General features: G+C 41.3%; 2 protein-coding genes across 14 annotated transcripts in view; both read right to left on the bottom strand.

Annotated features, from left to right (window-relative positions):
- Positions 1-506: 506 nt before the first annotated feature.
- On the bottom strand, positions 507-19235 carry DUT (deoxyuridine triphosphatase). Of its 5 annotated transcripts, XM_007066862.4 has the most exons (8): positions 19095-19235; positions 14979-15099; positions 13789-13921; positions 12658-12749; positions 10162-10206; positions 2328-2402; positions 1383-1453; positions 507-633 (listed from the first exon to the last, which is right to left on the bottom strand). In XM_007066862.4, the coding sequence occupies exons 1-8, from the start codon at positions 19209-19211 to the stop codon at positions 577-579; spliced, it is 711 nt and encodes a 236-aa protein (XP_007066924.3). In that variant the 5' UTR covers positions 19212-19235; the 3' UTR covers positions 507-576. The 5 variants fall into 5 exon arrangements, with proteins under 5 accessions (XP_007066924.3, XP_037766630.1, XP_043379590.1 ...); XM_037910702.2 differs by lacking the exons at positions 14979-15099; positions 19095-19235 and adding an exon at positions 14718-14927; XM_043523655.1 differs by lacking the exons at positions 14979-15099; positions 19095-19235 and adding an exon at positions 14718-14901 and having other exon boundaries at positions 13789-13951.
- Positions 19236-19583: 348 nt separating this feature from the next.
- Positions 19584-22086, bottom strand: part of SLC12A1 (solute carrier family 12 member 1) — a 67663-nt gene continuing 65160 nt past the window's right edge. For all 9 annotated transcript variants that reach the window (XM_043523650.1, XM_043523654.1, XM_043523648.1 and 6 more), the window contains one exon: positions 19584-20752. In XM_043523650.1, the coding sequence (XP_043379585.1) occupies positions 20617-20752 (136 nt within the window). In that variant the 3' untranslated portion in view covers positions 19584-20616. The remainder of the gene's footprint in view (positions 20753-22086) is intronic.

Genomic DNA, 22086 nt, shown 5'->3' with positions numbered 1-22086 from the left:
AGACGCTTAATTGTAGTTTGAGGTGGTCACATTTTTACCAGAAAGACAGAATGACATGACTGCAGAAGTGCTTAATACAAAACTTGTCAATGAATCAGTAATCTTTACACCATGCAGTATCAGGGCATAAGCTAAATTGTTAGTTTCCAAAAAGTGAGTTATGTTTTTCCTAATCTGCTGCAAGATAGCTTCACACACTTATCTGAAGATGTCAGAAAATCTAGCTGGCACAAAGGAGGTGTAATTAGTACCATTAAACTTCCATATCAATAGAAACACTGGTTCAGAATCCTAGGAGTTAACAAAAAATACTTTTGTCAAATCTCTTGTGCAGATTTCTCTGTACTGCAAGCCAGCATGCTGTTCAACATCACTTGCTATCAGTTTGGAAGTGGACAAGAGGGCAGAGATTTGTAGACGCTTGTACAATGCTTGAGTTATGAGTCCCTTACTTTCACAGATGCCAAAATCCCAACTCCCCTGTTGAAACTATTCTTTAAAGACTGTTTACAAAAAGAACCTTTTAATCAATAAAATACAAATACAGTAAGAATTTATTACATCTAACATCTCTCTTCATTTCTGGCCAGTGGAACCGAAGCCACCTGTACCACGTTCAGTGTCATCCAGAACCTGAAAAGAGATTAATAAGGTTAGCTTTTTAAAGACTTATGCTTGTGTATATATACTCATTTGTTTCTTGCATGTTCTTTATCTTCCCCACAGAAAAATCAGTACATTTTCTTTTATGGAGAAGATCTTTACTGCACAAGCATAAATAAGCTTCAAGTTTTTAAACTAAAATTAAGTTCAGGAGTCAACAGAACACATGTTAAAATATATTTTTACAATATCTTACATGTTCAAAATATATGTCAGTCTGCCATGTTTTCAATAATTTAAAACTGTAAATTGCTCATCTCCAGGAAAACTGCATCCATCTTTTCTTCAGTTTTTCTTTAAATTGGTTGTTTCAGAGTGGGATTATCACCCCATTCCTTCTCTTGCATTGACATGGGCAAATTGCATGGATTGTCATAAATTATAGAACTCTAAGCAGACATGCCTACAAATTGAAATTATTCCAGATTTCTAGTAAACACCAAAGTTTGTTTGTAATTCTTATATTTAAGAATCACTGATTTTTCAACTCTTCACATCCCCTGCGTCCCCAACAGGCTTGTAAAGACTTACAATTAAAGTGTTAAACTGCAGACATTTTCCTTTTTAATTCAAACAGTAATAATTTACATGTTCTTACAGGCAGCAACAGAAGTAAATAACTTTTTGAAAAGCTCAATTGTTCTCTGAATTTTGACAGATTAAATACAGCTCTTCCTGTACACTCAGATGAATGCAAGTGTTTCATTTCAGTAACTTACTTGAACTTCCTCCAGCTCAGGATAGAAGATGCGTTCACAGATCAGCTGGGCAATTCTGTCCCCTTTTTTAACTTAAGAGAAGTTAATAGGTTATTTTTTAAAAAAGTAACAAGCCCAATACAACTTCAATCTCCATATTTAAGACTCCATAAAACATTATGGCATTAGCATTAAATTTTGAAATTTAAATTATGTAGGCATCTGTAGCAATTTGAGTTCAGGTTATACCTAGAAATTTGCACTTAAGCAAGACTAAAACTCACTCAACTTCCCACTAATTGCTAAATTTAGTTTAATAACTTCAGATAAGTTTTCCAGAAAAATATTTATTAACTTTTTGCACACGATGATTTAAGTGCTCCCTTTTTGAAATGCAACCCTGGTTTCCTCCCTTTTCTTTGAATATCTCTAGCTAGATAACAGTCCCCAGACTCAAAATATATTCTGAGGAGCACAGGGGAAGTAGAATAGTAAAGCATTGGAGGGGTGGGCATCTTTGTGTTTGTGGGGAGGGAGAGGAGAAGGTAGCATAGCTGATGGTAAGCCATCCCTTTCCCCACACACTAATTCCCGCAGGCTCCAGAGGAGGTCTTCATCATTCCCAACTATTGGCCCAGTTGGATCCATCAGATTGGGACTCCTCTTCTGGTGAACCACAGGGAAATTTTCCAGATGAAAAAATTGCCACTGGGCAGAGCTGGTCGCTCAGTCCTGGAGCTACAAGTCTTTCCATGCCACCTGTTATACTGGGAACATAAGACTTCATGGTTGCCTGTTGCAAGGCACGGATGAGGACTTAGTTGATTTTCCATGTGTTTACTGGTTGAAGAGGGAGGCATATGTTCTTAAACTTGGGTGAAGTATTCCTTAGGGAATACGCAAATATCAAGTTTAGGTAGCTGACTGCAATCTCAAATACAGATTTTTCTCCAATCTAATGCTTACCTTCAAAATCTTCCTTGCCAAAATTAAAAAGTACAACACCAACATTTCCTCTGTAATCTTCATCAATGACCCCAGCTGTAATAAAGGGAGTAATTAAAAACTGTATCTACAATTGCTGGAGAGATGTTAATACCAAGGAAGAAAGATATTCATGAAATAGTAAGTTAGATTTGTAGACACATTTCAGCACATTAAGTGTATCCATCCATCCCCTTAAGAGATTAGATATTAAAATACTGGAATATCCAAACGCAAGTCTAATTTGCAATGATTATGAACTAAAAAGACCCCATTGCATTTTTCTAGAACGTTATTTCTAAAATTTAACATGCATATTTCAACAAGCATTTAATACCACTGCTAAGTGATATGATGGTTTCTTTTGTCTATCCCATATAAAAGATTGAACAAATTTAGCTGAGAAAGGGACTGCATCAAATTGGTTGTCTAGAACAATAGATTTCTTCTGGATTTAAAATGGACACTGTTGATGAGAAACATAGCCTGGCTGCCATATATGAAGTTAAAAATATGATTGGCTATCTTATATTCTTAGCCTTACTGAAGTTCTTCTTTAAATACAGCTTCAGCTAATGCGAAGCATTTTCTGAATGGAAGCAATGTGATAGGAGGGCTGAGAGAGAACATACAGTGCACACAAATAAGCTTTTAAATACTTACTAAAAATCATTAAGGCCCAGATATTTAAAGGTATTTAGGTGTTTCTGCACTCAACATAGCAGTACATAACTGATTTAAGAGCCTAAATCCCACCAACTGCCAATGGGATTTAGCTCCTAAATTACTTAGGCACTGCCACACTGAGCCAGAGACTACTAAATTTTTAAGACATTTATTGTCAAAGTGTTTCTATTCAGCTAGAGGTACATTTTTTTTTCTGTCCCAGCATGTGAATTAGATATTGCTACTTATTACAAAGACTGAGAATGAAGCTTGCTAATGTAACATAATCAGATCTAGTTTTACTTCCAAAAGTAATACACAAAATACTCGTTAGTAGTTCGACTTTGCGTACTGATGGATTACTACAGTCCTAGTATTTTTAAAAGCTCAGTCATCCTCTAAAGTTTTAAGCACAGTGGACATTTAGACAGCCTGCTTAGATATATACGTACAAAAATCTAAATTTAGTGTCGCTCTTTGGTTAAAGTTTGTGTCGGAGATCCGTAGAAGAGAAGAATTCTGGCAATTTCAGATATTCTAATTAAAGCATTTAACTCCCACACACTTAAATAAATTCCCTTCCCATGTAATGCCAGAGCCATGCTTGCAATGCTGGTTTAGGTCACTCTAGAGCAGACTACTTGCTGCTAGTTTACCTTCTTAATCTGTCAGCAACAGACAATTCATACAGCTCTGCATACATGATCCTCATGCCTATTCTAGTAATAAAAAGTGGTACTCTTCTGTATTGTGCATACTGGAGACTAATTAACTCTGTGGTGAAGTTCATGTTATTTTAAGAGTCTAGTTATATAGACAAAACCACTGAGGTTTTTTTTTTAAAAAAGTCTTAATTGTGAATCTGTTTGTTCTAAAATAAATACCACCAGCCTTTAACAAAAATTGGGTCAAAGTGGAAATAAAAGTGAAAATAAGATTAATTGGCTATTTAGGAATCTACAATAAACTAAAAATAAAATTACATTTAGTGACATTCACTTTTTGCTTTACAAAGAGAAGTTGATAGGGTCATCAATAGGTCTTAGTGCTCATAAACATAAACTAATTAAACTCAGGAATAATGAGTAGGGAGGAAATCAGTGCCACTGCATTAAATAAGATGGCTGGGACCATCAGCTAGACCTCTTTCCCCATAGCCTCCTAACAGGGATGGTGGAAGAAAGCCACAATAGTTAAGGGGCAGGTCCCCAGCTAATGTAAACTGACACAGCCTCATTGAGTTAAGATGCCCCTTTAACTGTTTGTAAAGTGAAATGCCAGAGTCGTCATTTTACTTTTTACAGTTACTTTACTGCAGGTTAAGTTTTTAATTTAGAGTTATTATAAATTCTTGTTGTTTTATTTAGTGCCAGACTCCAATTTTTGTTGAGGGGAACAGTGGAGTTATGCTGATTTACGCTAGTTGAGGAGGATCTGGCCTGAAGTCTTTCCTTTACCTTTTACTGGCTGGGCCTTTGAAAGTAGGAAAGCTTCATAATGCTGCTTCAGTAACTCAGTCTCAGACTAGTATTGTAGCTTAGTCACTACAGCAAACACTTTCAGCATGTCATAAAGTTGCCATCCAAATATTTTCCTTAAAGAACAGGCTCCTGCTTTTTGTGATCACCCCCTCAAATGTTGCCATGGAGATTTGGCATTGATGTGCCATCTCCATTTCACCACTTCCCTGAAACAAACAGCACACGTAACAGACAAAATAGCGTCCAAGTGTTGTTTCTTGCTGAGTTAACATTTAACAAACACAACACCTGGCTCCCTAGTACCCAAATTTAAAAACAGGTATCTTGTTCCCAGACATCTTAGGGCCAAGTTCTGTACTCCAATGTGCTTGTGCAACTCCAGCTGAAGTCCATGGGAGTTAAATGCATATATTTTAAGGACTAAATCCCACCTTGAAGAGATGTTCCAAAAAACACCAAATTCAGTCAGCAAGCTTGCTAAATACCTCACCTTCTGTGTAGGTAAACTAGTAGAAACCCTTCCTGAAGATGACTAGACTTGCCTTTCGTAAAAGGTGTTATGCACCATTTGACTCAGTCATAATTCACTCCATTTACTGATTCATTAAGCCTTAACAGCAAGACCCAGATTATTATATCCACCTATATAGCCAGAATTCCCGGGTTACACAGAAGTGCTGCCTATCAGCATCATTTGCTTCCCTCTCTCAGACAACCAGAAACTTCTCCGCAGGATTGTTAGATAAGGGTGAAGCATTGAACCAGCCACTCTCCATGGCACAGTCTGTGTATTCTTATGTGATTTCTACACAGAAGTAGACTGCTTGCAACGGAATTAACTGCCACTAGGTCCCTTCAAGCAGCACCAGGGGACTCAGCCAGTGTCAGTATATGGAATCATGCTGACAGAGGAAACGGGTAGGAGATCCACCCTCTCTGGGGACACCATCACACCAATCCCCCGGGTCCTGTGAGTTTGGAGGTTTTACTCCCTGAACAGTCAGAGCTCTCTTCAAACTCCTACTAGAGGGGGATTTCCTGATTATTATTATTTTTTTTTAAATAAATAGATCAGTTAACTTCGCTATTCAGTCCCTCTCTTGCCTTCTGCCGGTGGGGAAGAGAAAAATATCCTCCCCATGAGTTAAAAGCTACATCTGATAAAAGCCAAGTTAAGAGAGGGAGTTCAGCCACAGAAATCTGTCAAAACCAGCCCTACTAGTAAAAGAATAAGCAACTGAAATTATCATTACACTAGATAGAACTAGTTTAATGATTTAACAGCACCTCTTAGGGTGCAATTATGAACTAGACAGAGGTTATAATGATTCTGTAGCCTGATAGGATCTCTTTTTTAATAGCCTGAGTTTGATTCCTGGCTCTATGCAGTGTGTGTGAAAAGTTCTCCTTTTCAGGATGGAATAGAGAAAGATGACTTCTGCCCTGAAAGCATACATGTTATAGGCTGGATTTGCCCTGGGAACCTAAAGCTAAGATGTGATAAACAAAATGATTTTGGAATATGCTGCAGCCACTGCCACTAACCTAGTGCTGTGCAGAATGAAGTGGCAGAAATGCTGCCAAAGCCATGCTAATTTCAAGCTCCATTAGAAACACAGTAGGGTAAGAGTTTGCCAAATAGAAAAAGGGTTGGTAAGGAAAGAATTTAAAGAGTATTCCAATAGAGAGGTTTTTTTTTTTTTTAAAAAGTGCACCAGAGACTGACCTCCATTTGGTGTTCAAACTACATTGTCTGTATCACAAAATGTAAAGGTACTTGGGGCAGGAGCCTAAAACATCCTCTGACTCTATATAGGAAGAGGCACTCAATTTAAGTAATTGCTATGGATTAACAGGAGGTAGCAGGGCAGAAGCTTGGTCTGCTTAAGGTTAACGTAACAGACCTTTTGGGATTCTATTATTCAAAAACATCTAGCTAAAACAGTTATACACTCTCTTGAACGCTAGGAGACTTTTCTGCATGATCTACTTTGGGTGGAAAGCATCTAAGTCATTACTGGAAAAATCATGCATTGGAACTGGCAGAGTGAAATACTGACTTCATGCAAAAGCCCTTACTCTGTCGAGACTCTGGCATGTCACTTGTTGGAAAACCATCCACGCCTACCAGATGTGGATTCTGAACAGAATCCTGCATGCTCAGTTTTTTCCCCGGCCCCTTATTTACAGCCTGGGACCTCTGACAATACATTTGTATTGAAATAAAACATTTCTCTGCTATGTCAAGTGTGCTTATACAAGACCCTGAGTTCCAAGAAAACATCAATGTCTGATTTTTCATAAGAGGCACCCTACCAACTGTAATGATTATTTTCATTTATGATGTCACTTTTTTCGAAATGCTGAACACAAAAGTTAAACATAAAAGATTACACAGTTAAGCACTCAATTCAGAAAATACCAAAGTTACTCTACCCCCACTCTTACCCGGTGTATATGCACTGATAGTTTGATTACATGATCACAATTATTTTCAGAACCTTAGATGCAAAAATATATTATTCTACAATACACTACTACAGGAAAATATTTAAATGGACACAAATCAGATGTCAAGAATTATAACATTCATAAGCCAGTCGGAGAACACTTCAATCTCTCTGGTCACGCAATCAGAGACATGAAGGTCGCTATCTTACAACAAAAAAACTTCAAATCCAGAGTCCAGCGAGAAACTGCTGAATTGGAATTCATTTGCAAATTGGATACTATTAATTTAGGCTTAAATAGAGACTGGGAGTGGCTAAGTCATTATGCAAGGTAGCCTATTTCCCCTTGTTTTTTCCCACCCCCCGGTCTTCTGGTTAAACTTGGATTTATGCTGGAAGTGGCCCACCTTGATTGTCATGCACATTGTGGGGAGTGGTCAGTTTGGATGAGCTATTGCCAGCAGGAGAGTGAGTTTGTGTGGGTTTTTTTTGTGTGTGTGTGTGTGTGTGTGTGGTGGGGGGGGGGGGGGGGGGGGTGTGTGTGTGAGAAAACCTAGATTTGTGCTGGAAATGGCCCACCTTGATTTTCATGCATGTTGTAAAGAAAGTGGTCACTTTGGATAGGCTATTACCAGCAGGAGAGTGAGTTTGTGTGTGTGTGTGTTTCGTTGGGGGGGGGGGAGTGAGAAAACCTGGATTTGTGCTGGAAATGGCCCACCTTGATTTTCATGCACGTTGTAAGGAGAGTGGTCACCAGCAGGAGAGTGAGTCTTTGTGTGTATGGGGGTGGGGAGGTGAGAAAACCTGTATTTGTGCTGGAAATGGCCCACCTTGATTTTCATGCATGTTGTAAGGTGCGTGGTCATTTTGGATAGGCTATTACCAGCAGGAGAGTGAGTTTGTGTGTGTGGTTTTTGGAGGGGGGTGAGGGGGTGAGAGAACCTGGATTCCTGCAGAAAATGGCCCACCTTGATTATAATACACATTGTGATGCGAGTGGTCACTTTGGATGGGCTATTACCAGCAAGAGAGTAAGTTTGTCTGAGGGGGGCAGAGAGTGAGAAAACCTGGATGATCACTTTAGATAAACTATTACCAGCAGGAGAGTGGGGTGGGAGGAGCTATTGTTTATGGTGTCTGTATGTATAGTGGTAATTTCCACAGTATGCATCCGATGAAGTGAGCTGTAGCTCACGAAAGCTCATGCTCAAATAAATTGGTTAGTCTCTAAGGTGCCACAAGTCTTCCTTTCATCTTGTCCCTGTTTCTTTTGTTCCATCAGACAGGCATAAAGAGAAGAGAGCTGTCCTGAGGTCCATAGAGGATTCCCCAGAAGGAAAATCCCCTATGACAATAGGCTGGCATAGTGAATATACCAGGGGTAGAGCCAGACCTTATTATGTTCCAGTGATCCTCAGCTGGTTTACAGGGCCCGTAAGCTGTTCTAAGTTATACTGGGAGTGGTTTCAGCTTTGGCTCCAGTATCAGGGGAGGGAAACAAATGGCTTAGATCCATCTTTCCCCACCTCCATGGGTCCTGTGCTGGCTGCAGCTCAGCTATACCAAGGATCTGGATCTTCATATATAATGACTTGCATTGAGTGTGATGAAGAGCATGGTTGATGGGAAGGTGGTACAGCTGGAGCTTCCCTATAACCTACTTATTTTAGGTATCCTACCTACTACTATAAGGGAGCTTGTCTGCCAGGAATCTGTAATTACAACTGAGATATATTCAGAGGAAAGTATCACATATCCTCACTATTATTCAAAACCACTCTGATTTCACTAGATCTATACAAAGGTTGAATAATGAGTGGAGTCTAAAATTTAAGTTACCGTTCTTTTTCCAAACCATTTTTTCTAGAACAAAGTATAAAGTTAACCTTATCTTTCAAATTTGCCTCTGGGATTCCTTATCTCATTATTTCCCACCTAGTTTTGATTAATAAGATGTAAAACCATAGTATCTTTTACTATGTCAAAGCTAAGTCTTCATCTTAATTAGCCATTTTCTGACTGTGAAGAACTAGATATGGAAATAAAAATAAAATTTTCCTTTGCTTATACTGTTGATACTCAAATAATGATTTCTTATATCCATTTAAACTTATATGCCAACAACCTTTAAATATTAAACTTTTTGTAAGGGTGAAAATGGGCAAGGAAAAAGATGAATAGTCAAATGGAGGAAACTGGCTGTAAAAATGAGTTACTCGAGTTACTATAACATTTTGGTTGTTATAATTATTACTAAATAGCAGCTAAATAACATGTTTAAGACTATTTCCAAGGCATAATAAGAGGACATAGCAGTAAAAGGATGACTAACAGAAGCAAGAACATTCACAATTAAGTCTGAAATTCTGGAATGATGTTTATAGCTTTGTGTTAAAGTTCAGGGAAGAAAAATAAATAGGTAGGAAAGAATGAAACAATTGTTTTTGTCGTCTTGGATTAAAACTAATAAGGAATTCAAATCTAACAGAAAAACAAGTCGGTAGTTAGCGGAGAGTGCAAAGCAGCAAGCCCTTTTAGAAAATTTGAATCTTACTGAACAAGACAGAAAAATACAAGAACAAGGGAAAAAAAATCATCCCTAGTACTTACCTACAGTTTACAGTAAACCCCAGAACCGCAAGAGATTATGAAAAGGTCTAAATTCAACCCTAATGTAAATGAGTTCATGCCAGAGCTGAATTTGGTCCCAATGCTTTATCTAAACTTCAGAGATACAGACGAACATATGTTGTACTTAGTTCGATTATCATCATCATCATTTAGTTGATGAATGTTTGTTAGACAGGCATTTGGCCCCTTAAGCACTTGCTACATCAAGCATTACTTCAGAGAGAATATCATTTGGTTACTATTTTCTGTATCTGAAAAAAAATCAATATGCAGATTAGAAAAGAATTACGGCTTTACTGGAGCCCAAAAATGTGACCTAAACTTTCTTCTTACCAGTCCAAATCAATCTGAAAGAACGGTAAGAAAATGAAAACCTTAAGCAAGATTCAGTCCAAAATAGTTTGGGAACTTAGATCCTGGGATGAGTACATGATTGAAAATCTTAAATCACAGTTTCCATTTATTTTACTGAAGTCCTTAAAAGTAATGAAGCTGTAGTTGTCACTTTATAGTTTTAGTATCTAAATTTTACTTTGAGACATAGAATAAAGATTTACAGAGACTGTAAAAAGAACATAAACATCTTACCACCAACATCTATGAAGTGTTTTGCAGCTAATCCAGAACGTGGGGCTAGAAAATGAAAAACATTTTTCGAAGTTTAAGAAACCTTCTGAAAATGAATTTTAGTATGAAATCTATGTACGATAAGTTGCTCAAAATCAGTAAGTCCCACCACCAAAAACACTGACCTAGCTCCTTCCAAAACCTACATGTAATCCTACAAAATGTACAGCAAGTGTCATCACATGACCGCAGTAAGTGACAATATCAACAGTTGCAGGCTATAATAAGATTGCAGATTAAGTGAATTGGGTGTATGATTAGAGTAGCTGAAAATGCATTGTTTTACCTTGAAACACCACTAAAAGAAAGGTTGTTCAGACTATGGCCATTTATATTACGCTTTGGCCCTTCTTCACATTATCGTTGAAACACCTGTTCCATAGTAATCACCACAAAGAAGTCAGGTATAGTGGAATACACTCTAGTTACACAAAACAATAATACACCTAACTCACTTAAAACCGCAATTCTGGCATAGCCTGCAACCTATTAACAGATTTTAAATGACAGTTGCTAATGCAAGGTAATTGTTGCTAAGTCTTTACTTCAAGCTGCTTTACTTTGGGGATTAAATGTTACCTTACCAGCTTTACGTATTTCCAAAAATTTTAAATTGGCTGAAGATGAGAGAAATGTACAATCTCCCTTTTTGGAGGATTTAGTAGTAAACAGTGTTGGAAACACTGTCATTTTCTTAATTTGGGATTCGTTGCTGATCCTCTTTCATTTCATTGAATATTTGAACACACTACATTTAGAACCCAGGACAGGCTTCCCCCTTTACCACTTGTAAATCTAAGGGCACATAATAATTATAAAGAATGAGTAGTAGTAGCACAAGCCTAAGGAAGTACCTCAATTCTTACCTGGAGGAACCACCACTAAAGAACATAGTTGAGACTACAGCCATTTTATCCTTGACCTTTCTTGAGGTTACCAAGAAGAGGACACTAGTGCCAATTGTAGAAGTTGTTTTTGTGATAAGACAGTCATTACTGAAGTACTTATAACCCTCATCAATGTAGTATCAAAGCACCTCAAGTATTTAAAAACAGATATATCTTTTTCCTCCCAGCCTGTGAAAGAAATGGCTTGATTAGTTTATATGAGTTTTCTATGTCTAGAACTTGGTGGGGAATCCAAAACAGGGAGCTTTGCATTTAGTTCTGAAAGTGACCATGTTTCAATAGGAACTTGACTAAAACACCAATTAAGTTTTCATAAGCCGGCCAACAGCAATCTGAGTTATTTCCACTAGGGCAGGGGTCTCAAACTCAATTTACCTTGGGGCCAGTGCCAGTCCTCAAATCCTCCTATCGGGCCAATAATGTCACTGAAGATGGTGTTCAGAAAAGAAAATATTTATACTGTATTTTTTATTTTGAATTTCTTAGAAATAATAAGTGTCATACAACTTTATACAGTTTGTCGCCTGCCAGAGTCTTTAGTGTTTGCCGGACACCTGGCAACGTTTCAGTTTTGTCAGTTTATTGATGTTTGGCCTCAGTGACTGAGCAGTTGAAACCTTCAGGATTGCAGCCAGGTGTGCATCAGATAGTTCTGTTTGGTATTTTGACTTGTTTATATTCATTGTGGGGGGAAAAAATGATGCTGCCTCCATGGCTGACTCTGCCCAGCAACTAATGATGCTGCCTCCATGGCTGACTCTGCCCAGCAACTAATGATGCTATCTCTGTCCCTCTCCCCCAGCCAATGGGAGCTACTGGGGGTGGCACCGGCAGCATGTCTCCATGCGTCTCTCCTCCACAGCCTGCAGTGGGGAGGTTCTCAGGCTGCAGATGGCCTGCGGGCCGGGACTTTGAGACCCCTGCACTAGGGTGTGCTAATTAAGTTGTACTGTACTTTGATAAGTCTTTTTCCCCCCCAATATTCTTAAGAGAACTTAAAATATTATTTTAAGCAGATCAGCTGCTTTCACCTACAGCTACTACACATCACTATACACTTAAAAAAATCCAAAAAATTTCATATATGTAGGTTCTATAATACTTCAAACAAGTTATGCACATTTTTATTAGCAAAGTGTTTTACATAGTTTATTATGAGTCATCCATCAAATCTTCAAATATTTTCACCAAAAGATGTGGTAATAGCATGTTACCTAGAGTACCAGGTTCAAGATAATTTAAATTTCAACACAATCAATGGGCTGAAGTTAAAAAGGAGTCCAGTAAGGTGCAGTCTATAAAGAGGAATTACACCACTGAACCACATTCACTTCTCCAAAGATTTTACTTTATTGGGTACAACCCTCCTGTGCAGCCACTCAAACTGGCTTAAGAGCATCCTTGCAAAGGAATGGCAACCATTTAACTAAATCAATATAGAAACAGACTGGGTTAAATGGTGCAATTTTTGCATGTTGACCAAGCTTCAAGGCAAGCCACTGGGGCAAGTGAACCTGTTTCAGTGAAGCTTTTCTACAGTCTAACTTACCTACTCTGCCATAACATCCAGAAGGGAGGGAGATCTGAATGTCAGTTTTCACTATGGCCTTTTCCATAGCAGGAATCACATAGTTATAGGCACTAAATAAAGCAAGCAAATATATGTCAACACTTACTTAATGTTTTGGGTACTTTCTTGTTGGTAACAGAATGATTAAATACACGAACCTATAATTACACATAGTAAAGACAGGGCTTGAGGGGTAAGAACTATCCCAGTGTCTGTGTAAGAGCCACCTACAAATCTGCAAAATTCTATGCAGATATTCAGACTTGGGGGGGCCTAATAAATTGTTTGTGCTGATCCAATTGCATGACTAGCAAAAGGCTGATAACAGTAATTACAGAGACCTCATCTGCTGGTACAGGCTAGAACCTGTAGGTCTTGAGAAAGAATTGATGTTCAAGGCCTTGGAGGAGGAAAGTGAAGGCTCTATATGTATTAGGAAGTCCTTTCCAAATGCAGTAAGCAATGTGGAAAAAGGTACAAAAGCTAGTATGTTGGAGACAAAGGAATGGCGAGGTGAGCAAAGGGATAGGGCACAAGGAAGCCCCTAGGAAGCCAATGAAAGGATTCAAAATGCAGTGTGACCTGGCCAAAGAGGCAGATGCTAGCTGCTGCACGCTGCGTGCACTGGAGGAGAGTGGAAAGGGGAAATGAGAGGGGGCAAAGTGGAGGGGGATGCAGAAGTGATTAGAGTAAGGCCACTCTAACGTGCAAAACCCTGCAGAGACAATTATTGTGGTGTGAGGGGCTCGTTTCCCTGTCGCTGCAGCTAGCGGGTCTACACAGAGAGCAGCGCGGGGTTCGCTCACGCGGCTGCTGTCACGCGCCACGCTCCGAGGCCAACGAGCCCTACAACGGAGAGGGCCGCAGACCGCAGCGCCGCTGAGCAGGGGCTCTGCGAGCCAGCCAAGGGGAAGCGGGAGATGGTGGCGGGCTCCGCAGGGCGCATGGCAGCCACTCACCCTCTACCCAGGAGAAGCTGCTCCGCCCACCGGGCGCGCCCTCGGGGCTGCTGAGCCTAGCCCGGGGGGCTAAGAGGGCTGATCTCCCCCCGGCTGCACTGGCCGAGAGCGGCGGGCTCTCGGGCAGTGCACGGAGCGGGCCGCCCCTCACCTGTATAGGTCGTAGCCAGCTGCGCGGGCCGAGCCCCGGGACGGGGTGGACGCGTTCTCGGAGAGCTTGGCGAAGCGGAGCCGCAGACCAGGCTCCGAGGCCTTGAGCCTCTTGCTGGGGGACACGGCGGGGTCTGCTCCGGAGCACGGCATGGGGACAGCGGGCGAGAGAGAGAGCAGGGGACAGAGCTGAGCGAAGGGGCGGAGCTGGCGTTTCCCGCCCGCACCATCCGAACCGTTACCACGCCCCGGCCCGGCCCATGAGGCGGAGTCGGGCCCTCCCCCCGCAAGGACAGAATGGGCTCTCCCGACCCCCCCTCCTGAGCTCCGTCCCTACCCAGGAGGCGAGCACGCTGGGGCCGAGCTGGCCGCCGGCTCTCGGTATTGCTGCTGGGCTCCCGGTCAGGTACCCCGTCACTTCGCTCCTGGGCTCTGGCCAGGCCGGAAGCCCCTCAGGGACATCCCGCCAGTCGCGCGTCCTGCAGCACCGGAGCTCTGCTATCCTCCCGCCCCCCTACAACCTCGGAGCGGTGTAACTTGCCATCTCCTCCCCCGCACCCCAAAACAAACAAACCCACCACCACCAGGCCCTGCAGCACCGGAGCCCTGCCATCTTCCCGCCACCCTGCAGCCCCGAAGCTGTGCAACCTACCAGCCCCTCCGTCCCTGCAGTACCGGAGTCCTGCCACCCACCCCCGCCGCCCTGCCATTCCCCCCCCCCGCCGTGCAAAACCTCCACCCCGCCCCTCAGCGCCTGCAGCACTGGAACCCTGCAACTCCCCGGGCCCGGCAGCATCGGAGCCGTGCAAACCCCCTCTGCAACTCGCTTCCGCACCCCATGCCATACTGCCCCTCCCCGGATTGCTGCGGCGCCAGGACCACGTTGCACAGGGTTACTATCGCCGCAGCCCCTCGCTCCCCTCCCCTTACTGTGTCTGCGGAGGACCTGCCCGAGGAGGCGCTTGGCCAGCATGGCGCCTGCTGCAGCTCGCGGGAGGGGGGAACTAGCTGCTCAACAGCAGCGAAGGCCGGGCTGTAGGCCTCGCTTGGCGCACGCAGCCGCCCCTGGTAATCCCCGGCCAGTGCAGTGAGTGCAGGCGCCGCCTGCAAAGGGACCCTGTGTCCATCGAGGGCCAGACCTGCGCCGCGCCTTCTGCACTGCCCGCTTTATACCTGTCCCTCAGGCATCACCTCGGCTGTGGTCTCCGCTCATGAGTTGGAGGGAGGTGGGAGCCGCCCAGGAAAACTCAGGGTGCTGGAGGTAGCGGGGCCGGCTTCTTCGGTAGGCAGCTCCCGCCCCTGCACAGGGCATCTGTGAGGTACAGGGTCTCAGTTGAGATGTAGAACTAATGTCAGGGATCAGCAAAGATCCCGTGGTACTTTCCACGGGGATCAAAACAATATCTCTAGTGTCCTGGCTGAAACTCACCGAGAATAATTCATTGTATGGGCCTCTGGTACTTCACTGTGTGGTAGGCAGGTGTCTCCATTTCAGAGACTTTAAGTGAGGAGATATCTGTGGTACAGTCAGGAATTACAGCGTTCTGGCATGAAACCTAGTGCAGCACCTTAACCACAAGATCTTCTCCTCAATTCATTATACAGTAGTAAACCAGAATCTGGCTAGAAGTCCTTCCTGATAACACTGTCACTTCTAGTTTACATAATTCTGGGAACATTTGAAAGGTAAAACAAAACACTCTGTCAGATGAAGGCAAAAAACCCTCGCACCCATAAGAACCTCCAAATCCAGTCTGCAAGGAAAAAATATGATTAGTGAAAAACTCCTTGATTTTCATGAGGAGGATCATATACTTCCACTACCCCTTTAACCTAGGTCATTTAGTTTCTGCTTAAATATAATATTGTTTGATTCTACCACCACATTTGGATGTTCATTGCACTTTTTTCACCATGCTCTGTAAAATAATACCTCCTTATATTCACACATAATATTCCCCTAGATCAAATTTACTCAGACAAAACTGCACACCCACTTTTACACATTCATTCTGTTGTGCACAGAGTCAGAGCTTTGATCTAAAAATTGAGTCTTCTAAATGTTTGTCTAACAAAGTTTTCATTTATGGATTTGATTAAAGATATTTCAGTAAAGATCAAAGGATATAAATGGGACTGAGTGTTGCATTTTTTAAAATGTAGCCATGGGTAGCAGAACCATTGCTATTTGCTTTAACCCAGTCATGGAAAATAGATTTCTGTATATTGCTTGATTTGAGGTTTGTTTGTTACTGGTATTAGATACTTTCTGTTTCACAATTGGTGCACTGTTTTTGCATGAGGAGGAGTGGTGGATATTATAGCCCACTACACAGAAAATGTTAAAGTACACTACTTTAGATTTATATTAATTTTTTTTACAAAGGTATGTTTACTGGGGAAAAAAGCAAATTAAATCTATATAAAGATAAGCAGTCTGGGGTTTTCTGTAGCTAACCCCAATTGTTTGCTTTCATAGACAGACTTGTATAATACCTTCTAATTAACACAGCAGTGGACTATTTTATAAATAATCTGTCCCCCATTTTGAATTCTTCTTCACCAAGGAGTCACCAAAAAGAGATAAAAAGATAGCAGGATTCAGAGTAACAGCCATGTTAGTCTGTATTCACAAAAAGAAAAGGAGTACTTGTGGCACCTTAGAGACTAACCAATTTATTTGAGCATAAGCTTTCGTGAGCTACAGCTCACTTCATCGGATGCATATGCAATGCATTGGTTAGTCTCTAAATTGGTTAGTCTCTAAGGTGCCACAAGTACTCCTTTTCTTTTTGCGAAGATAGCAGGAAAAACTTCCTAACTGTAAGAACAGTAGGACAATGGAACAGGCTGCCTAGGAAGGTTGTGGAGGTTTTCAAAAGAAGGCTGGCATCTGTCTTGAATGATTTAGACACAACAAATCCTGCATCTCGGCAGGAAGTTAGACAAGATGACCTTGCAGTCCTTTCAAATCCTATGATTCATGTGAAATCTTAAAATCATGTGAAAGTGAAAAGAATGTAAGAAAAGAGGTAAATACAGAAAGTAGAGCAAATGAATGTTTTAGTTGTGTGCATACTCTTTCCAGCTTATGGACTCTCAAATTATCAAATAAATAGAAAGAAACTAAACTAAATCTTTGTCTAATTAGGCATTTTCTAGAATGGGAATATATCAGTCCTCCCTTTCATACCATGAGGGAAAAGAGGAAATGCTACTCCTGGGGGAATTCTGTGCCACTGCACACGTGCAGAATTCATGTCCCCCACTGATTTTTTTTTTTCCTGTAGAAAATACATTCTGGCAGAGAGGTGCTGCAGTTATGCCGTTTGCCCACCATGGGCCGCTGTGGTGCAAGAACAGAAGGCAGCCAGTCCTGGAGAAGCTGTGTTCCTCATAGTGCCCTGCCTCCAGGGCCAGGTGAGGAGGCATGGGATATGGGGGCGGGGCGGGGCGGGGCAGGGCAGGCCGAAGGGGCTGCTCAAGGGTCACATAGATGGGTTCATAAGGGCTAGTCAGGGGGGACAGAGTGTGGTAGGGGCTGAGTGGGAGTGGGGATGCAGGGACACAGGAACAAGAGGAGGGGTGATTGAGTGGGGGAGCAGGGACATGGGGATGGGAGGGGGTGGCTGAGTGGGAGTGCAGGGATACATGGGGATGGGGGAGGAGGGGTGGCTGAATGAGGATACACTCCCACTCACACCCACCAATCCTCCAGGTTCACTCCCAAGTTCCTTCCCAGCAATTACTTCCCTCTCCCTCAGCTCCTCCATTAGTCTTGACTCCCCCAAGCTTTTGCAGTGCTTCTGCGGGTTGCAGGAAATACGTTTCTGTGTTGTAGTTTAAATGAATTATTACTCAAAGTTCTGTATTAATATGCCTAGTATGGAACCTATTTGTCAAAAAACATTTCCTGAATCTTTTTTTGTTGTCTGTATTGCTACAGACATACCTGCTGACAGGTATTTTGAAATAAATTACCAAAATAATTGAAACTGGTATGATTATATTGTATTATTTTGACAAATAAAATGTGCAGAATTTTGCAAATTTTTAAAATATTGTGCTCAGAATTTTTACTTTTTTGGTGCATAATTCCCCGTTGAGTAAAATGCTTGCATACTTGCATGTGATCTTTTCAATTGTCATTTGTAATTAGTTAAAGTTACTATAGAGACAAGATGGGTGAGGTAATAGCTTTCATTGGACTAACTTCTGTTCATGAGAGAGGCATGCTTTTGAGTTTACACAGATCTCTTTTCTCTGCCCCTTATGTGTTCTGTAATCTGGGGGACCTGGCGCCTCCTGGGGTGTCTGAGCCTCTCTCCATGTGGGATCTGGGGGAGGGCCGAAGGTAATGCAAATTTAAACATCTGCAGTCCAGAAAATGAATAGTTAAAGTACAAACACTCTAGGGAGTGAGGGGGCAGGACTGGCCAGAATGTTGGGGAGGAAGGGTCTGGTTTAAAAGGGGTGAATTGGGTGAGACTGGGGCATGGGTGAGGAAGCCTGGCTGAAGCAGGGGCAGGAGTTGCAGCTGTGGGTGAGTAGTGGGAGTGAGGGGTCCAGCTCAGGGTGCCACTCAGGCTACATAATCAAGGTAATGTGTGTGTAGCCCTCCAGCAAGCTGCTTGCTGTGATGTGTACACAGCAGCAGAAGGTAGGAAACAGCAAGGAGCAACATTTTAGATGTTAATGGCTACTACAGTGCCCACTAATGGCTTAATGGGAAGGGGAGGGCGAGCTGAAAATGTTGGCCAGGGGGGGTGCTACATTTGCAGGGAATGGTGGGGTAGCGGGTAAAGAAGGAGAGAGATATATCAGCCTTCTCACATGCTTAATGTTACTATAACCAATATGTTATGAAGCTGAGACATAGACCATGGATGAAATTTCTCTCTCCGGCCCTGTTAACAGGTGCACATTGCAAACATTTCAAAGTATGACCGTTATCCCCAGTCCACTGTAACAAAATGTACAGTAGCAGGGAGGAACACTTAGGAATCACATAGCAACAATGTGGCCAAGGGCAAAGACCACTGGCCTGGAACTATTCCTAGCTCTGCCACTGGGCTGCTGAGTGACCTTGAGCAACGTGCTATGCCTCAGTTTCCCATCTATAACATTCTTTGAGATCTACTGATGAAAAGCACTATATGAAAGCTAGGCCTTTTGATTATTACCTAACCACAGTAGCATATCAGCTGCAAACTCAGGCGAAAATTACAAATGCATAAATGAGCGCTAACTCCTACCAACAAACATTTCCCTTTCTGTTAAAAAAACAAGGAAATTAAATGGCAATACCTTCATTAATGCAGAGTTAAGGTTGCCCAGCAGTAGCTTGTGTCCTTTCAGAATGTCAAGTTCAGAAAATTCAGATTTTAGAAAATGAGGAACTACAGAGCTAAAGTGTATGTCCATGTAACCTTAACTCTACCCTCTTTGAGTGATGCCTCAGTATGCCCATACTCATGCGCTGCTTTAAAGTGGGAAGTGATTGTTAAATTTCACCTGTGTGGTATTCTGTCAGTAGAGTAGGCTAAGTGTTTGAGTGTAGGGCAGCTGCAGGTAGCACTTTTTCTTTACAGTGAAAAGACACAGTGCAAGGATGTATGAAAAGGGGTTTGGGGTAATTTGTTTAATTATACCTTTTAGTAATTTGTAGTTTAAATATTAATTATACATATATTCTCTAATGGAAATAAAATAGCCTATTTTAATGATAATGCATGAGATAATATAGTACTGTAATATTCCAGAATATACTACAGAAAAAACATTGCACACAGATAGTTTAGTGGACTTCAATTATTTATTTCAAGTTAAAATGTTTAACAGATGTTCTTTAGAAAGCCCAGCAATTAAAGGAATAATCTATTTTGACCAGGAAAATTAAGACATTCAACTAAAGAGTATATGTTATGTTTATTTTATTATAAGTTGTTTTGCAATTTACCAAATCAGTATAAAATGTGATCCTCTAAATCATATGAGATTGTACATTTGGGAAAACCACAATGTTCGCAACAAATCTTAACAGAATGTTATTTTAGTATTTCATTAGCTTCACTTTGAAATCTATTTCATAACCATATGTGATTATTGCAATTATACATTTAATTAGTTCCGTACAATAGTTTGAAAATTCATGATCAGCTATTATCATTTAGAAAGTAATTTTCCATAAATCTAACTTTTCTGTTTGTCAGCTAGTTGGTTTGAAACTGTTTGCAAATAATGCCTTATGAGTAACTGGCAAATATATTTGGTAGGTGTCTAAGATAGATGCATATATTCAAGGAGACAGCATATGTGTTTGGACATAGTACATTTTTATATAGTGAGTAATTTGAGAAATGATATAATTGGGAAACACAACTTAAACAGGCTATTTTAAGGTATATATCTATATTACATTAAATTATTGTTTTTAGTCAAATGCAGTGAAATGTAGAGATATTGTCAATATGGGTCGATTTTATTGTCATTCTCCTTCATGTATAGCTATCAGCAGTGATGTCAGCACAGTTCTGAAAGTAGTGTTTGTTTAAATAATTTCTGCCCCTTCTGTTAATTGGCTGTTAAATGGCTTTTCAGTAGCAAAGCCCAAAGTATTTTAGATTCTATATAAATTGTAGCTTTTTAAATTTTGGGTGGCACATAGTTGTTTTTTTAAAACAGGATATTTATGATTTGGAGGACATTCTCCATCAGTAGGTAAAATTCTAGGTCTAAACTACACAATAGTGTCTCTTTAGTATGGCTTTGTCTTTAAAAATACCTGTGTTGAAATCAAACATACTGTATTCTAGGTATTTATATTTTACTAGGAGTAAAAAGTTAGTACATTTTTGTGGTTGCCCCTGACCAGTAATATTGGAGGCAGGTTCTTTGAGAGAATTTCTAACCAAGCCATATACAGGTGATCAGACACTACTCCTTTTTTTGCCACTGGCAAGCTCCTGTTGAAGTAAAAAGAGGAATAACATTAATGTTATAAATATAAGGTAAACCTGATAATATGCTTTTCAATAAATACTATCTTGAGTAGAAAACTATAACCAATCTACTTAAAACAATCACACAGCCTAAGCATGAACATTCAAAAAGTTAATCTTATATATGGGGTTTCTCTTAGGCCCTGATCCTGCATCACTTACATATGTATTTAGATTTATTAATGTGAGTAATCTCAATGAAATCAATGGGGCTGCTCATGATAGTAAATTTAAGCATATAAAGTTAAGTGTTTGCAGAATTGGGGTCATAGAAATCACAAATTAGTTATATGTCTAGCTTGATGAGAATCAGAGGAGAGAAAATATAAAGCTGATAAGTCATACATTCCATCTGCTTTGTATCAATCAAGGTCTGCTCTAAATTTTTTTAGGATAGTTTATTTCTGAGAGATCTGGGTTGTACAGTATAGAGTAATTTTCCATATATACTGCAAATGCAGTTTCTGCCTCCAGAGGATTGTGTTAGTAGCAGAGACTGAGAGGCTTATCAAAACACAACAGTAACTGAAGTTTATTCAAGCACTTAAAGTGTGGTTCTGCTCTAAAAAATGGTTCTCTTAAAAATAGTTTCATCGTTCCATGTGTATTGGTTATTCTATTTGTCAAGTTCACAAGTAAGCATTTTTTCTAATTGCCATTCCTGCACAGTCATCAACCTGGACCCTAAAAGTACATATTTCTGATTCTTAGATCCTCACCTAAAGACTCTTCAATCCAAATTATACCCTGAGTAAAACCTGTGCAATTCCTATTCTGGGGGAATTCTGCACCACTGCGCATGCTCAGAATTTATGTCCCCTGCAGATTTCTTTGCTTCCCCACAGAAGTGACCTTCTGACGGTGAAGCAAGGGGAAGCCACAAGAGTCGCAGAGAGGTAAATCACTGTGGTGCAGCGAGTGGGACTCGGGAAGACCTGGCTCCCTACCCTGCACTGGCCTCAGCTGCTAGTCCTGGCTGGGCAGGGGAGGATGGGACTTCCTCTTCCCCTGCACAGCATCCCGGGCTGGGTCAGGCCCACCCCCAGATTTCTCCCCCAACTGCAGGAAGCTCTGTAAACTCTTCTCCCACTCCTGCTTCCTGCATCCATCACTCCTCAGCTGCAGGGGGAAGGATCCCTGTACAGGGAGCTGCTTCCCCATCCACCCAAGCCCCGTGCATCCAGAATCCCTCATATCCAGACCCTCCCGCTGATCCTCACCCCCCCGCAATCAGAACCTTCCACGATGAGCCCCACTGCACCTGGACCACCCAGACGAGCCACCCGCACCCAGATCCC

Source organism: Chelonia mydas, chromosome 10, assembly GCF_015237465.2.
Source record: "Chelonia mydas isolate rCheMyd1 chromosome 10, rCheMyd1.pri.v2, whole genome shotgun sequence".
Lineage (NCBI taxonomy): Eukaryota > Metazoa > Chordata > Testudines > Cheloniidae > Chelonia > Chelonia mydas.
This window is presented reverse-complemented; position numbering and strand designations above follow the sequence as displayed.

Bases quoted from the DNA above. Each gene is read 5' to 3' on its own strand.
- DUT (XM_007066862.4), bottom strand. From the start codon at position 19,211: ATGGACATACACTTTAGCTCTGTAGTTCCTCATTTTCTAAAATCTGAA. The intron at 13,922-14,978 runs GTGATGCCTGAG...GCTCCGGAGCAG, and splicing joins GAGCGGAGACCACAGCCGAG to ACCCCGCCGTGTCCCCCAGC. The intron at 1,454-2,327 runs GTAAGCATTAGA...ACTTCTCTTAAG, and splicing joins TGGCAAGGAAGATTTTGAAG to TTAAAAAAGGGGACAGAATT.